At 45.3% G+C, this 14,218-nt stretch overlaps 1 protein-coding gene across 1 annotated transcript in view; it reads left to right on the plus strand.

The window, feature by feature from the left end:
- apoba (apolipoprotein Ba) overlaps positions 1-14,218 on the plus strand; it is a gene marked incomplete at both ends in the record, with an annotated part of 64,174 nt that overhangs the window by 17,811 nt on the left and 32,145 nt on the right. Inside the window, 10 exons of the mRNA XM_083633194.1 lie at positions 2,514-2,622; positions 4,133-4,279; positions 7,410-7,621; positions 9,040-9,105; positions 9,859-10,060; positions 10,172-10,345; positions 10,491-10,694; positions 10,851-11,018; positions 12,201-12,406; positions 13,900-14,082. Coding sequence (XP_083489320.1) covers positions 2,514-2,622; positions 4,133-4,279; positions 7,410-7,621; positions 9,040-9,105; positions 9,859-10,060; positions 10,172-10,345; positions 10,491-10,694; positions 10,851-11,018; positions 12,201-12,406; positions 13,900-14,082 — 1,671 coding nt within the window. The remainder of the gene's footprint in view (positions 1-2,513; positions 2,623-4,132; positions 4,280-7,409; positions 7,622-9,039; positions 9,106-9,858; positions 10,061-10,171; positions 10,346-10,490; positions 10,695-10,850; positions 11,019-12,200; positions 12,407-13,899; positions 14,083-14,218) is intronic.

The raw sequence follows: 14,218 nt of genomic DNA on the forward strand, positions 1-14,218 counted from the left end.
TCTACTTTAAAGTGACAGCCAGGGACTGGTGTTTGGGTAACAAGTAGGCCATGGTCAGTTTTCAGTTTGTTACAGATTACTTACGATGTGTCATACTTTACTTGACTTTATTGTCATTTAGCAGACGCCTTTATCCAGAGCGACGTACAACAAGGTTATATACAGCACATCAATAAAAACAGATACACAGACAATAGAAACCAGAGGATAAAATGAATAAGAGATACAATAAAAGACAATGTAAAAAGTGCATACGATTCACAGTGCATAAAAAAAGTCATCCTGCATGTTCATTTAAAACACCGACCTTTAGCTTAATTTACAAAGAGTTAGCTTAAGAGGGGTCAACGTGGAGACTAAAAAGATGGGCAATGATTGGACCGTCTTAAGTAACCACGGGGGGAAGTTCCTTCCACCATCTAGGGGCGAGGCACGAAAAAAGTCTCCATCGAGATCGACTTTTAAGCCCGTGTAGCGAGGGAGGGGCAAGGCGTCCTGCACTAGTGGAGGGGCGGAGGGAGCAGTGAGAGGTTTGGATTGTAGATACGGAGGGGCTGTTAGGGGAACTGCCCTGTAGGCCAGTACCACAGTCTTGAATTTGATATGTGTCAAGATGGGAAGCCAATGAAGGTCGCGGAAGAGGGGAGTGACGTGGGAGAATTGAGTTTGATTGAAAACCAGACGGGCTGCAGCATCCTGAATGAGCTGAAGCGGTTGAATAACACAGGCAGGGAGGCCGGCCAAAAGAATGTTGCAATAGTCAATGCGAGAGAGACATGACAAGGGACTGGACCAGGAGTTGTGTTGCTTATACATTGCTCATACATTGGAATATGAAAATAATTTAACATACATTGGAATATGAAAATAATTTAACATACATTGGAATATGAAAATAATTTAACATACATTGGAATATGAAAATAATTTAAAAAGATATGCTTATGAGAATACTTTAAAAAAATATGCTTATTTGAATGTTCGTACTCCTAAAAGCAACAGAAAATCGCCCTGAAAGTTGAGGAACAAGCTTGGTTTGCCCTGAACAAGCTTAGTTTGCTAACAAATTGTAAGTACATTATTTAGTGATCCTGAAACTGTTGTTTGTTATGCATGCGTTCTTCCACATCTAAACTTGTGTAATATGAACCCCCCCCCTTCAAAAAACAACATTTTATCTTGATTTGTTACTCCTTTCACCAGACCGTGTGACACAAATGGTAAGTGGCCTGCTTTTCTCGTAAATGCTTTACAATGAGTAGTAGTTACACTCACCCATTCACACACACACACACACACACACACACACACACACACACACACACACACACACGTTCATACACTTTACAATGAGTACATTCACCCATTCACACACACATTCATACGCTTTACAATGAGTAGTACTTACATTCACCCATTCACACACATATTCATATTCTTTACAATGAGCAGTAGGTACATTCACCCATTGACACACACACACACACACACACACACACACACACCCACAAACACACACACACACACACACACACACACACACACACACACACGTTCATACACTTTACAATGAGTACATTCACCCATTCACACACCCATTCATACGCTTTACAATGAGTAGTACTTACATTCACCCATTCACACACCCATTCATACGCTTTACAATGAGTAGTACTTACATTCGTCCATTCACACACATTCATACGCTTTACAATGAGTAGTAGGTACATTCACCCATTAACACACACACATTCATACACATTCATACATTTTACAATGAGTAGTACTTACATTCACCCATTCACACACACACACACACACACACACACACACACACACACACACACACACACACACACGTTCATACACTTTACAATGAGTACATTCACCCATTCACACACCCATTCATACGCTTTACAATGAGGAGTACTTACATTCATCCATTCACACACATTCATACGCTTTACAATGAGTAGTAGGTACATTCACCCATTAACACACACACATTCATACACATTCATACATTTTACAATGAGTAGTACTTACATGTACATTCACCCATTCACACACACATTCACCCATTCACACACACACCCATACGCTTTACAATGAGTAGTAAGTACATTCACACCCATTCACACACACATTCATACGATGGCAGCAAGCTACCACGCAGGGCGCTGGCACAGCCATCGGGAGCAATTTGGGGTTTAGTATCTTGCCCAAGGACACTTCAACATGCAGACTGGAGGAGCCAGGGATCAAACCATCGACCTCTTTTAATCCAAAGCAATTAGTGGCTGAACCACTCTACCTCCTGAGCCACAGCTGCCCCAACTTTTTGTGTTACAAAGCTTAAATAGAGTTTCATTAACTTCGGCCATCTGTGTAACTGCTATAGCTCACCACTAGAGGGCAACCCGTTCAAACCTAACTTACAAAGCTCTTTATCCAGAAACATAGGATCTATCTCTTGTGCCTTTGTCCCTGATACATCCATGCTTTGTCCACAGGTTCCATGGAGGAGAGGTCACCCCAGAGGTCACAGAGGTGTCAAAGTTCATGGAGATGCTATTAGAGGACTGCTCACGGGACACAGACATGACCTTCCTTGCACTACGGGTATGCGCTCACTACTTATCAAGCTACTACTACTATTAGCTACTACTACTATTAGCTACTACTTATATTAGCCAACATAGGCTAATTTAGTGATTTTAACAATAAAATATCACTTACAGCACCTTTAAAGCAGCTACGAGCAAGGTTTTCGATTGTTATTAAACAGTCTAAATTTGATATCGATGCATCACATCTTACCTCTAATAGTAGACGAGACCAACGCCGAGTAGTCTCGCTTGAACCCCGAGTGAATCGGCCAGTGTTGTCTTGACGATTAGTCTGTCTGCGGCCGGGGCAGATCAGGAAGTGAAATGAAACGGTTTGCAGCAGCCACTTCGGCCATAACCACAAAATAACAAAATAACTTCCAAACAAACTGTTAGAATATAACGAGAGATGTTCGCGAGAGTAGCAAGCCCCTGCATGGCGTTCTCCGTGTTTATGGTCTGTTGCTAGGCAGAGCGAAACGGCGGAAGGCAGGCAGCTGCCGTAAACTATTTCCTTTCACTTCCGGGTTTATCCGGCCCGCCGGTAGACATACACAGACTCTATAATCATCAAGAGAGCAATCTCCGATTCACACGGCTTTGGTCTCAGCTACTATTATAGGTAAGATGTGATGCATCGATATTATAATTATACTGGGGCCGGTTGCACCAACTGGTCTTACACTGGTCTTAAGCTAAGTTGGTCGTAACTTTACGACCTACAGCTACGCCGGTTGCACCAAGACGACTTAAGCCTTATTTTCACTAAGACCAGGCGTAACTCCTACGCCTCGTCAGGAGGAGGCGTAGAGCCTGCCTGTAACAGAGATCTCCGCGGAGACCTTTTTGACCGTCATCGTCGTAACATCGCCAGTTCGCCGTCTTTGAAAGCACGACGTTAGATTATAACTAACTACTTGTGTGGCTTAGCCTTCCCAAATGTTGGCGTTAATTATTTTAGAATTTAATACATAGAATTGGGAACGTTACATTCAATTTCATTCAGACTGCCTGATACTAATGGGCGCCGCCATTTTCCCCCGGGGCTTCCACAGGAGGAGGGGGGTGGGAGGAGGGAGGGTGTAGTGACGCACATACAGTAGTGGGTGACGGCGCGAGGCACATGTGGGCCAATCAGAGGGCATTCCCCGACAATTCACATGAACGCGCATTGCTATGACCAGCGTAGTTAAGACCAGAGTAAGCCGTGTTGGTGCAACAGGCGTAAGTCCATGGTCTTAACTAAGACCGACGTAGGAGTTACGACCAGGCATAGTTAAGACCAGTTGGTGCAACCGGCCCCTGTTTAATAACAATCGAAAATCTTGCTCGTAGCTGCTTTAAAGCATTTGGACTGTAACTATAATTGTTGCATCATGTATTTACCTGTTTACAGTAGCCTACATTTTCAAGTCAGCACTTCTCAGGGAATCTGACTCAGTGTCGTAGTGTCCCATCAATCATTTGTCTGAATAAATGACCCAACATTAGTTGTAATAATAACAATGATCTTTGTAAACTAGGTTGTTGGTGTCATGGGCCGGGCCATGCAAGATGTCAGCCCCAGCCTGATGTCCTCCCTCACCCGCTGTGCTCAGAGAACTGACATTCCTCTGGCAAACCAGAAGGCAGCCATTCAGTCCTTCAGGTTAATGGACATCAGTGATGAGGTGCAGTAACTCCACACACTCAGTCCATTGTAGGCTAACAGTGAACATGGCATGCTGTGGGATTTAGTTGAGAGTCTGTCTAGTGCACGGTGGCTCAGTGGTTAGAACTGTTGCCTCACAGCAAGAAGGTTGTGGGTTTGAATCTCCATCCCTGTCCTTTCTGTGTGGAGTTTGCATGTTCTTCTCCCGGTGTTTTACTTTGTTTCGAACTTCGGAATCTCACACTATGCCAAGCTGCTCCCTGCAGTGCCCAATTGGACAATGTCTGTTTTCTCAAAATTGACCCCTACGCTTGAGTGACGGTATGGCAAGATGGCGCGGGGGTGACGTGTTCGTCACACGGCGGAGCGGGTGGCCGCGCCCTTCCCATTGCCAATGACGCCTTCAGGCGTAATGGATGGTTCTATAGGGGTCAATTTTGAGAAAATAGACATTGTCCAGTTGGGCGCTGCAGGGAGCAGCTTGGCATAGTGTGAGATTCCTGGTTCTCCCTCGTAAAACCTGGGTTGAAGGACAACCCCAACGTTTGCCTGGGTTTCCTCCAGGTGCTCCGGTTTCCTCCCACAGTCTAAAGACATGCTCTGTTTGTGTAGTATCATAATGTATATAATCTACAAGTAAAAGTGTGTAGTATGTATGATGTATGTACTGTAACCTATGTTGTGGGTAGATATATGATGTACTGTAGTATGACTGTGATGATGCTATGTCAAGCCCTTTGAGGCATGCTTGTGTGATAAGGGGCTATAAACATAACTGAACAAATGCTCACAAGTTCGGCGCGATTTGAATGTGTTTCTCTGATCTAATACTTGTTACTTACTATATATTACTTACTGTACTTATTAATTTGGCATTGCCGTCTAGGGGTACATTCCTTGATCACACTCAAAACCGGCGACCGCAATCTGAAAATGTAACATTGGTTTGGGCTGAGTTAGCATTGATGGCCATAGCTTAGCATTAGCTTTTGGCCCTACCTGGTAGTAGTTCTGGCTGGTATCGTCCTCTGCGTCGACCCACGCCACCTCTCGGTGTCGGATCGCGGACCTCTTGCCAGCCCCGTCTGGGCGGCCCGGCATATCCAAGCGTTGGTTCTATTGGGCTGTTCCCAATGTGCAGGAATAAGATCCAGACATACACAGCTACAAACATCCACGGTGAAAACATCTAGTGGCTTCAGTTCAACGTGAAACAGTCCATAGTTCATTCATAAGTGGATTCCTCTTATAGTGATCACTTTGGGATGGGCCAGATTGATCGCTATAAGCGGACGATCATTATAACAGATTTTTTTTCTTTTTCTTTATTTCTCATGCAGATTACTATCTGATTGACGTTTGTATTATGTATTTATATATAGAAAAAACATCACATGGATGCAACTGGGACGTATCATCAGTGATGTACCCTGGGGTCATAGGATGTTTCGGGTACTGCGACATCAGACACCCTCACCCAAGTGACCCAGTCGGGGGTGATCAAGCCCCGACTTTAATACGTCCCAGTAGCTACCCACGGTCAGCCCTCTTAGGACAAGACAGGGCCACTCAATCCGCTGCTCCGGAACTACTCTGCTGGGACCGGGAGGCTCTGGCACGTGGAGGGACTGGGCTCTGTGGGTTGCCACCTGTCCGGGCTCCTCCTACGTCTCACCAGGTCCAGGACCTGTGCGTTGCACCAGACTCCCCCGCTCCCAACATTTCATTCCGGTATGATGTTTCTTGGGCCGTGGTGGTACTGCAGGCTCCACTTGCGGCTTGAATGGCCCTCCTAAAAGGCCTCTCGTGGATTTGTTGGGCTTCTTCCTCACGGAAGACGCAGGCTGGGGCGCTAACCCATACTGATCCCGGGTTCCGTCTACATTCCGGCTGTCAGTATACAGTAGATATCAAGTAATGAAATTGACAGCTTCACTATTTACTGTATTTTATTAATTTTCAAAACATACAGTAAGCCTAGGTCTCCAGCTGTTTCAAACACAGTGAGATGCTGTGATCTCTCCATATACAGATAGACATGCACCAAGTATCGCTGCTGCATCTCATTTTGCTCATTTTTGGTCGTTTGTAAGTAAAATATATATAAGTACTATAGTTTTCAACATTTTTTTCCATTGTTCTCATGTACGAGAAGACCCAAAATGATCACTGTAAGCGGACTCCTGATTGAGCTCACGGCTCCATTGGCCTTTGTTGTCATTCCCTCTCTGTTCTCTCGTATTTCTCTGTCGCTTGCGGCCAGATGGCCTGAAATGCCGACCGCTGTGCACGGTAAGGCCCGCCCTCTTAGCAAGGTCACACAATCACAGCACAGCCCAAACCCTCTAACAAGCGCCAATGCTCAGTCACTCAAAAGGGTGACTATGATTGACGCGTGATTTCTAACCCCACATAGGATAAGCAATAACCACGCCCTGTGGCGCCGGGATTGGCCAGGAGCAACACTGGAGGCACGCAGCCCAGCGATTTCATGAACCAACTGAATAGCTCTTGAGAACTACTTGAGAACAGACAGCGATATTGAGAGCGGACATTGAAATGAATTATGGTCACCTACCTTCCTTAGCATAGTAATAATAATAATAAGCATAATAATTGTAATCTACACAATGTACACAATCTACAAAAACATGCAATAATATAAACGGTGTTGTGTTCACGTTCATAGCTCATATGATATAATATAATGTATCGTTAATTTCAAGCTCAATTCTTACCCAGAGAAAAGGTACAGCACTGAAAATGTAACAAGCAATAGTTTTTTAAACATCTTTATTTTAAAAGATGAAGATGATGTCCCAAGCTTCAATGCTCCTGGCCAATCCCGGCGCCACAGGGCGTGGTTATTGCTTATCCTATGTGGGGTTAGAAATCACGCATGATTGACAGCCAAACACACAATGACTGCTCCTGAATTAACGCGACAGCACATTAACCGTTTTAGACCGTCATGTAATCTGACCAACGATAACTCATAAATGCCCTGATGATCTGGTCATCACATAAGTATAATGTTGACATATTGGAATTTAAAATGTGGATGTTATTGCATGCAAGCTTCTCTGATATTTCTAAGTGCTGACAAAGGCAAACTAACTCCCTCTACTTCAACATTTATACGACCGCAGGTTAGAAACCTCCTCATGGAGGTGTACCAGGATGTTCAGAGCCCTGTTGAGAAACGTGTGGCAGCCTATCTCATTCTGATGAAGAACCCAGACCAAGCCCTGGTAACCCAGCTCGTGAACTCTTTGGAGGACATGGAGGAGATGCAGCTCAAGAACTTTGTGGTCTCCCACCTTAACAACATCCGCAACTCCAAGGAACCGCAGATGCATCAGTGAGTGGCTGATCAGCATTAAAGGATCTTTACAGCCTGGACCTTAGTTCCAGCTGGATTTATGTTTTACAATTCACCCTGAACAGAAATTTCTGAAAACGATTCAGTATAAATCTAGAACGCATCACGCAACAGCCTGGAACAGTAGGGGCACCTGCTAAGTGTGCATTTACGTCCTGGAAATAGCTTATTTTCTGCCACACACCCGCTCATATCCCTATTATATCATAGAGACAATGAGAAAATGAACGCTGTATGTAGCTTGCTGCAGCCAGCGTGTTCACCATGTCTCTGTCTGCTGTATGTCACATTGGTAGAGAGATAGAACCTCCCCTTGTCCCCGCTCTTCAGTTTCTAATCCATATGACTTTAGTCCTCGTCTAGTCTCGGTTGGTGACACAGTCCCCAGATGTGGAATCTACCACAGGCTGGAAGAGGTCAATAGAGTGGGTCACATTTATGCCAGTATCATATAATAAGTATATGAGCCGCTGCGTGGCCGAAAATAAGCTATTTACACGACGTAAATACATGCTTAGCAGGTGCCCCTATGGCCTCTGCAGGCCACTAAAGGCCTCTGTCCCCTGTGGTTCTCCTTGTTCCCCGAGATACTTGCCAAGAAAGCCTATATATGATTTTCCTCTGGCTCCTTCCTTCCTTGCTGGTGAGAGTGAGGATTGGGAGGCTCTTGCTCATCCTGGTGGCACCGGACCGCACGACGGCACCATGGTATGCAGAGATGAGACAGCTGCTGGTGGCCCCCGTCCTGGATGGTCCCCCAGATCTGAGGGCGTTGCCTCAGGTGGGCAGGGCGATAGGCCCAATGCCTCACCTGGGGCAGCCTCTCAGGGTTTGGTTCCTGAGAGGGATAGGCTGATGCACGCTGATCTGGCTGCTGATTTGGTGCAAACAAGGTGATCACAATTTGGTGATCACAAGGATTTCAATCACTAGAAGTTAGCTCAAGGAGAGAATGTAGTGCATACTACTATTGGTAATAGCTTTCATTCTCTCCTGTTATCTCCCCATCTACATTATATTATACTCGCGCTGTTCACGTCAGCTGCGTCGAGTCACATTTTCGAGGAGCTGCACGCAGGCTGCGCCGGCAGGCTCACCAGCCGCGGCGCACCCCTCGACGCATTCGCCGAGGGGTTCGACACAGAAGTATGTAAAAGCCTTTTAGTGTCAGGGATCTCTTCTTGTCATCAGGGCTTTGTGAGAGGTCGGTTTTCATCCACCCTAGTCTGACCTTATGGCAGTATTACAGTCAATCCAGGCTTGACACGGTATGGTTATTTGTGCTGTTGCCATGGCAGCGGGTAGAGTCATCGGGCTCCACCCCTTGTAGCCCTCCCTGCTACGGGTGGAGCCTGTGTGCCATAGAACAAGTTACATATTGTAACTCTTGACCACAGGCAGAGCTCCTACCAGTTCGCCCAGCTGCTCCACGAGTTGCTGAAAGAACTTAGTGGACGACGGGTGTAAGGTGAGCTGCCCTTTTATGGAATGCGGCTCCACAGGGGCGGAAGTAGGCCCATCCTGATTGGCTAAGTAAATTTCAGTGTGCTGATCCCATCGTATGAGCGGGCTAGTACGTAGCAATGACGCCCTGCGGGGGGCTCCTCCCCCTCTGATCATAGAACTAGAGCATGACGCCCTGCGGGGGGCTCCCCCTCTGATCATAGAACTAGAGCTACAATGTGTAACTATCGTTATTGATAGAATGAATGAATAGTTCAACAGTCCACAAGTGGAAATGAATTTCATCTATTTGTTCATTTCACATTCGAATGTCCATATTTGAGACATAAACTATAATATAGGCTATATAAATGATATGGCACTATGAGTAGGGAGACTGCCCTTCAACTAGAGGACACAGGTTGTCCTTGAGCAAGACACTGAATATCTGTCCAGTCCAGGAGTGTTGTTCTGTAGCTGACCTTGACCTCTGACCTCCCAGTGGAGAAGGGCAACAAAAAAGAGACTCAAATTGAAGTCAAAGTAGAAACATGTAAATTGTCTCATGTTTGACTGAAACATCATAGGGCATGGGAAGTGAAAGGGGCAGAAACCTTTTGCCCTGCGACCTCAATTTGATTAAGGATAAAAAAAACAAATGGTTTGGCTCTATGTACTCCTAGTCCTACTTGAACCTTTGCTCAATTTCCTTACTAAAGATTCACAAACTACATTGAGTTGGCCTTGCACCTTTGCTCTTCTCCTTACTAAAGATTCACAAACTACATTGAGTTGGCCTTGAACGGCCAGCTGTCCCCCCCAGAGTTTATCGGCATGTCCAGCAACTACAAGATGGAAACACCGCTGGGCTCAGTGCAGGGCAATGTCCTCTTTGATTCCACTGACACCTTGCCAAAGGAAGTGATGCTAGAGACAACCCTGAAAGTTTTTGACTACAACTATGACATCTTTGAGGTATGTTTTCAACAGTGTGATTATTACACATCGTGAAGACATCAAATGAGTTGATGAAATTGAAATGAAAAGTTGATGAAAATGAAATATATCAAACTGCTCCCCTTCAAGGTTGGTGTCGAGGGAAAAGGATTTCAACCAACAATTGATGCTCTCTTTGGAGATACGGGTTTCTTCCCTGACACCATCTCTAGGGCTGTGTATTTGGTCAGTGACGAAGCCCCAGAGATGCTCCAACAGGTTTTGGACAGAATTGCCCCCAACAGAGGCCGAATGCAAAGACAGGTGCAATGATTACATATTGTACATAATACACAATACTGGATTGTAATTATATACGGTAATACATTTTAGGAATGGAATGACAGCCTCATTGCACATGCATATGCTGGAACTTTGAGTAAAGTGTAACCACTCAATATCTCTCCAGGTCCCACATGCCCTTCTGAAAGATCTCACACACAGTTTGAACCAGCTCATGTCTAACGTGGGTTCCTCCCCGACGCCTGAAGCCACTGCCTACCTTAGGCTTCTGGGAGACGAGATAGGATACATCAAGACCAGTGAAATGGAACAGATGGCTGAGACTCTGTACATGTACTATCACCTCTTCTTTAGGGTCCTGCCTGTCAAGGTCAAGTCTTTTATTTCTTGAAAAGGTCATTGTAAGAGAAAATATTGTGAAAAAGATCAGGCTTTTTATTTGAGATTTGCACTGAAGAATCCAAAGTCATACTGTAGTTGAAGTAATACTTTCATGTAACGTGTCGCTGTTCTCTTACCTCAACAGGCCATTGATGCACTGATATCCAGCACTGAAAATGAGATTTTTGCCCACTACATCTTCATGGAGAATGCCTTCTCTCTACCCACTGCCTCTGGCTTCCCTCTCAAGTTCTTGCTGGCTGGGGTGTTTGCCCCTGGTGCCAAAGGAGGCCTTACTTTCTCTCCCGGCATGGTAAATTAGCTCACCTTTATCTTATTACCTCTACCCAGGAGGTTGTGTTTTAGGTGCCGTCTGTCTGTCTGTCTGTCTGTCTGTCTGTCAGCAGGATTATGGAGAAACTACTGGTCAGATTTTCAGGAAACTTGGTGGAGAGGGGTAGCATGGGCCAAGGAAGACCCCATTCAATTTTGGAGGGGATCCGATCCGACTCACAAAATGTGCATATCGACCTGGCCTTGGCAGATGTCTAGTTTGACCATTGACAGTGAAAGAGATGGACATAGTGTGTATGACGTCAGCCATTAGTTTGTGGACTCATGTTTTGGAGCGTCTCCGTTTGGCGTTTTGGCCGCTGCCATCTTTTTTTTATTATTACTTAGATTTTTTTCTGATTTCCCCCCTATTTTCTCCCCAATTGTACTCCAATCCCTCTGCCGATCTGGGGAGAGCCGTAGACACACACGTGCTTCCTCCGATCCATGTGCAGTTGCAAGCCATTTCTTTTCACCCGACAACGGGGAGCTTCACCGGCAGGACGTAGCACGTGGGAGGATCATGCTATTCCCACCAGTTCCCTTCCGCCCCGAACAGGTGCCCCGACCGACCAGAGGAGGCGCTAGTGCAGCGACCAGGGCACATACCCTAATTCCAGCTTCCCACCGCAGACACAGCCAATCCAATCGTGCCTGTATGGACACCCGACCAAGCCAGAGCGGAGGTAACACGGGGCCGCGAACCTGCGACCCCCGTGTTGGTAGGCAGGGAATCTACCGCTACACTACCCAGATGGCCACTGCCAGCTTGGTTTTTACACTGCTCGCACGAGATCGAGACCAGGGGTTTCCCACAACCAGCCTGTAAACATGTTTATTTACGGTGTAAAGATGGGCATTTTAACATGGGGGTCTATGGGACTGACTCGCTTCTGCAGCATGCCTCAAGTGGTTATTTCAGAATCTGCAGTATTTGCTAGTCCTGCATTGATGTCAGTGCGGAACTAGAAAGCTGCCCCCTCGAGTTTGACATAGTTTACATCTAGATTAGTAGAATGATAGAAAATCTTGCTGTTGTATAAAACCTGAATCCCTTGTATTGTTTCTGTAATTGCTAGCTGATGTCCCCCACACATAGAAAATATTTCCCAGAGCACAGTTTTTCATATTTCCTCCATCTGAAGTATCCTTCTCCTTGCAGCACCAACTCTCTTTCATGCCTTCGGTTGGCTTGGAATTCATTACCCAAATGGGTGTGCACATTCCGGACTTTGTGGTGGCTGGAATCGAGATGCACACCAACATGTACCACGAGAGTTCCCTCAACGCTAAGGTCACCATCAACAGAAACCAGCTGAAACTGTCCATGCCTGCTCCTAAGTCGAACACGCAGGTGTTCAGCTTTAGGTGGGTGGCACCTGCCTCCAATGACACAAAGTTCTTTCCATTAAAGGAACACGGCAACATTTTGGGAGATTTGGGAGATCCTGCTAGCTTACTGTAGCACAATGACTGGCTAGCCTACCCCCGTTAAGTCATACACATTCCAACAGCACAGCAAAATGCTCTTATCTACATGTTGTGACTCGTGTACTCACCACGTTATGAATAACTAATAATTAGGGCTGTCAATCGATTAAAATATTTAATCGCGATTAATCGCATGATTTCCATAGTTCACTCACGATTAATCGCAAATTAATCACATTTTTTTTATCTGTTCTAAATCTACCTTCAACCGAGGTAGGCTACCTTAAACCTGAGAGCTTTGTGCAAAGATGCACTGTTGTATTAATATGGGTAGTAGCTATTATCATTAGTATGGGTAAGTATTTGGCCATTGGTAATATTGTTATTATTGCTACTAGTTACTGGGAATACACATCTCTCAAGCTGCAGTGTGTGAAGTTAATTGGTGCTATCCTCTACATCTCTCCAGCCACAGACAGGAGAACCTGCGTGCATGCTCTCTCCCCCCTCTCTCTTTCTCTCTCGGTATCTCTCTCTCTCGTTCCCGTTCTCCGTCGGTCCCTCTCTCACTGCCTGTCTGTCTGTCTGTCTCTCTGCCACGGTGAGACGAGACAGACGGGGAGAGCTGACGCGCTCCCTCTCTCTCTCTCTCACCCAAAATGCAGGACATCTTTCTCAATTTGAAGCTGAACTTGCCAATATACCCATTTTATTCCTCCTTTTCTGCTCACGGAGCTTTGTTTCTGCTTGATATCAATGTTAATGCTTCCTGATTTCCAAAACTACGGCGCGGACCAAGGCTCAAACATCACAGAACGTGCATGCGTTAATCGCGCGTTAAAAAAATGAGTGGCGTTAATAGGAACGATAGTTAACGCGCGATTAACGCGTTAACGCTGACAGCCCTACTAATAATGTAAAAAAAAAGAATAAATTATGTAAAATTACGAGATATTGTGATTTTCGAAGCACAATATCTCATAATTTTACAATATTATTTCATAACTGCACGAGTCACAACATGTACATAAGAGTGTTTTGGCGCTGTTGGAATATGTATTTGGTGACTTAATGGGGGTAGGCTAGCCAGTCCCACAGACTACCAGTCATTGTGCTAAGCTAACTAGCAGGAGTGGTGGGTCGATACTTTTCTGCTGCACGCACAGAGAAGAGACGAGAAGGGCATCTATCCTCTCATCTTACTATCGGGAATATGGAAAATACAAAATCTCCCAAAATGTTGGCGTGTTCCTTTAAGTTCAGTAAACAATAAGTGCAGTAAACAATAACTGTTGTATTTTATGTGACTCAAAGGCTTTAAGTCACATAAAATACAACAGGTATTGTTTACTGCATTCTGTCCAGTACAATGTTCAATTTAGCTTCCTGTTGTAATTAGTTGAACTTGCCCTTCTCATTCTGAAATATAGCAACAAGCTGCTGTCAATCTCCACCAGTCAGACAAAGATAGTGCCATCGATGGTGGAAGACCGGACTGACTCCACTGACTGTCAGGCTCTGTTCACTGGTCTGAAATACTGCACTATCGTACGCTACTCCAATGCAAGCACCACATACCAGGCCCCCTATTACCCCCTGACAGGAGAAACCAGGTAACAGGGAAGCCCATTTGGAAATCTGTGTTCAAAGTTATTGGTAGACGGGTTGTTCATTCAAGTAGTGCTCTCTAGATGTGTAGCTTATATCTACATGATTAGTCAACATTTTCATAGAGTACCGCAGGAATGA

Source organism: Poromitra crassiceps (assembly GCF_964638095.1).
Source record: "Poromitra crassiceps genome assembly, chromosome: 3".
In the NCBI taxonomy this organism is placed as follows: domain Eukaryota; kingdom Metazoa; phylum Chordata; class Actinopteri; order Beryciformes; family Melamphaidae; genus Poromitra; species Poromitra crassiceps.